This window comes from Vigna umbellata, chromosome 2, assembly GCF_029865625.1.
Source record: "Vigna umbellata cultivar VRB3 chromosome 2, Vumbellata_1.0, whole genome shotgun sequence".
Taxonomy (NCBI): Eukaryota; Viridiplantae; Streptophyta; class Magnoliopsida; order Fabales; family Fabaceae; genus Vigna; species Vigna umbellata.
Window position 1 is genome coordinate 36,082,369 of NC_142166.1, and position 3,547 is coordinate 36,085,915.

The following is a 3,547-nucleotide window of genomic DNA, read 5'->3' on the forward strand; positions in this document are numbered from 1 at the left end:
TTTTTTTAAATTTTTTTCTTTTTAATTTTTTAATATGTTTTATTTATTTTTGTTTAATAAATAATATTTTTTAAATTAAAATGTTAATATATATTAAATTAATTAAACATTTATTAAATAAACAAATTTATTTTATTGTTAAATTTAAAAAAAAATTTAATTTAATTTTTTTTAATTTTTTTTTTCAATTTAAAATATTAAATTTTATTTTATAATTTTGTAATATGTTTTATTATTATTATTATTATTAAATAAAAAATAAATTAAGAAAAATTAGAAAAAAAATCTTACCCAACTTTTTAAAGCCCATTAAAAAATTTACTTAATCAACTTTTAAAAACTAGTTAAGATTTTATTGACTTTCAAAAGGCTAAGGTTTTAATTATTTTATTGATTTGTATATTTGAAACAGACCAATGATGAGCTACCATATAAGCTGTTATAAAAAAGTTGTCAAAAGAAATTGTTAAAAAAATATTTTTCATTATTTAACTGAGAATTGAAATGTTAATTGAGAAATATTTGAGGCAATGGTGAAGTGGGAAGTAATAATAAAAAGAAATAGAAGAAGAAAATGGTTGGGCCTGTGAAGATGCAGGGAGTAGTAGCAGTGGAGTCCAAGTAGAGAAAGAAAGTGGGACCATAAGAAATGAGAACCATAGAGAGAGTGGAGAGTGAATGAAGAAGAGGGAAGCCACGTGATGAGAAGAAAGCCCAAAGGCCCCAAACCACATAGGGAAGCAGAGGAACTAAAAACAAAAACAAATCAAAATATAAAAGAGAATAATAAGAAGAGGAATGAATATCTCTAATCCCATCCCCACCTCTTATTTTATTTTATTTTTCTTTCCACAAAACAACTTAATAAATCAAATTGACCAACACCAACCCAACCCCATTCACCCACAATGGACCTCACCCCTCACACGGCGCAACGCCCCCCAACCCCCCGCCGCGCTTGAGATGTTCCCACCGCCTCCTCAGCCACTCACCACCCTCCCCTCCCTGCCGGATCTCCTCCTCACGGCTCTATCCGTCTGCTTCCTCGTCTCCTCCTCCAAGCCCAACGTCGCTTCCACCCGCTGCCCCTTCCCGCGCCGCTTCCTCAAATTCCCCGCCATGTCCCTCACCGCAACACCTTCCAAAAGTACCGCCACTGCCCTCAACACCCTACCCCCGCGCCGCCACAACTTCGCGTCTCCGCAATCCCTCTCCGACTGGCTAAGACCCCGCCTCCCCTCCGAGTCCTTCGCCTCGTGGGGCGTCAAGCCCGGTACCAAAAACGTGCACAACCTCTGGCTCGAACTCTCCCAGGGAGAAACCTCCCTCGCCGATTCCACTCCTCCGGTTCGGACTGTCCACGTCGTTCTCGTCCGTGTCACCGCCAAACACGGCAAGGTCCTCGTCGAGTCGCACCAGGAGTTGTCCGATGGCAACGTCCGGAAGCGCGGCAGGCCCTTGTCGGAGAAGATGAAGCCCAACGAGGACCCCGAGTCCGCCGCCGTCAGGGGCATTTTCGAAGAGCTTGGCTCTGCGATTGTTGGTGCCGGACCCAATCCCGAAATCGCTGACATTGTCACCATCGATCCCAATTCGTACGAGATGCGGGTCGAGGAGCGCGATTCGGGTTCGTACCCGGGTTTGCCCGGTTGCTACGTTTTGCACACGCTAAGCGCTACGGTTGAGGGTTTACCCGAAGGTGATTTTTGCACGTGCGAGGTTGATGAGTACGAGGGGGTTGTTGAGGAGAAGAATCTTGCGGACAGGGCTGTCTCTGTGAAGAAACATTATTGGACTTGGGTCAGTGCTGATTCCATCCAGACTTGATTCATACATACCTTTTTGTATTTTCATAGTTGAGTTTAAGCTGACAATTTTTTTCTTTATGTTGGAAGTTTTTATGGATATCATATGAAATATTGATAGCATCGGTTTTTTGTTTTACTTGTAATATAGTATTTGAGATAATAAGCTGGGGGCAGATTATGAGAGTAAAGCTGCTACTTGTATCATGTCAATAAAGCACGGGTATAGAATTTGCTGTAACTGTGCGTTTCTTTATTCTCTTTCTGACTTCAATCACCTCCACTCTTAGTTTTCATTACATGTGAATTGCCAAATTTCTGAGTTGGGTGTGTTGCTGTTTCCTTCTTGAATGCCAACTACTTCATTTTGTTCAAATGAATTCAGAAACAGGAGTGGTAATAAGATAATGGGTTGAATGAGTTGCTGTTAAGTTGTTGCTAATGCACAGCTTGTGTTTGTATTTGTGATGTCTCTCTCCATCTTCGTTTTCTCCATGGAGGACTTCAATGCGTTTTATCCTTGATTGAAAAATCATATCTAAGTAAAGAATGAGATGATATGGTGAATGAAATTATTCCAAGGGAGGATGCAGAGGATAATGCACGTCATTCATTCACCCTCCTTACTCCCATTATCATGAAAAGATGACTATGAATCTTGTATTATTTGTGAGTCAAGCAAGGTTAGAAATTTCTAAGAATTTGGTGAGGATGACCCATCCCCTATTTTTCATGACAGTTGCTGTATCAGTCTAAAGGCGGCTATTGCACTCTAATTGTTAGAAAGTAGAAGCCTCTCCGTCTACATCTACATCTAACTAAACTGCAAGCATTTCAGAACCTCCTATTTACTCATAACGTAAACAGGAATCAAGCACACTAATATCTAATATCTTGGCTCCAAACTAGTCATGGTAACTCCATATGCAAACTAGATATAAATATAATTTCCACCTGTGACTAGTGCAATAGTGTTTACTAATTTCATGAGAATCAAGACCAGCCTCTAAGCCAAGCCTAAGACTGGCTTGGGCCAACCATTTTTTCTATCCAAATTTGCATTGTGGTTTTGGAATACTAGCCTACACGTTTGGGAAAAATTAAGTTGAGAGTCTTCTGCAACCAAAATAAAGGGCCTGCGGTTGGGAATACGTAAATGATTAATAAAGACAAATATTTGATACCGCAGGCGTAGAAGTTTATAGAAAGGAAACAAAAAAACTCAGTTAATAACGCATAATGGTCCAAGTTTAAGGAATTTGTTTTCCTTGAAATTAAACAAGGCGTTCCAAGTCTTCTAAATGAAGAAAAAATGTGAGGAGTTTTGCCTTATTATGATTAAGTTCACTTGTCTCAACCTAGATTGGTCCGAGCCAAAATAATTTTTAAACATCAAACGTGCAATACTTTCTGTATATTTTTTAACAAAATTGTTTCATCACATGAAACAAATTACCGTACATTAATTTTCACTGTTCAAAAGTCCTTCTTCATGACGTGGTCCCAGTTTCTAACTTTTTTAGTGAAATCGCATCACAGATTAAAACCAGCACCATTTTCAGATTTAACAGTTATTTTTAAGAGAGGTGGTTCCCTTAAGCACTAAGTCTGCTTCAGAAATTCACAGATAAAAAAAAAGGTTTACTTCCTAGTCTATGATAGATGAGTAACGTACTCATTTTGAGTATATACTAATAATGGATGAGTAGGGGTTTGGAGTTGGAGATGGTAGAAGCAAGCTA

The 3,547-nt window shown here is 38.7% G+C and overlaps 1 protein-coding gene across 1 annotated transcript; it reads left to right on the forward strand.

Annotated features, from left to right (window-relative positions):
* Positions 1–810: 810 nt before the first annotated feature.
* Positions 811–2,046, forward strand: LOC124845276 (RING-H2 zinc finger protein). Its single transcript, XM_047322345.2, has one exon. The coding sequence runs from the start codon at positions 964–966 to the stop codon at positions 1,825–1,827; it is 864 nt and encodes a 287-aa protein (XP_047178301.2). The 5' UTR covers positions 811–963; the 3' UTR covers positions 1,828–2,046.
* The last annotated feature ends 1,501 nt before the right edge of the window (positions 2,047–3,547 follow it).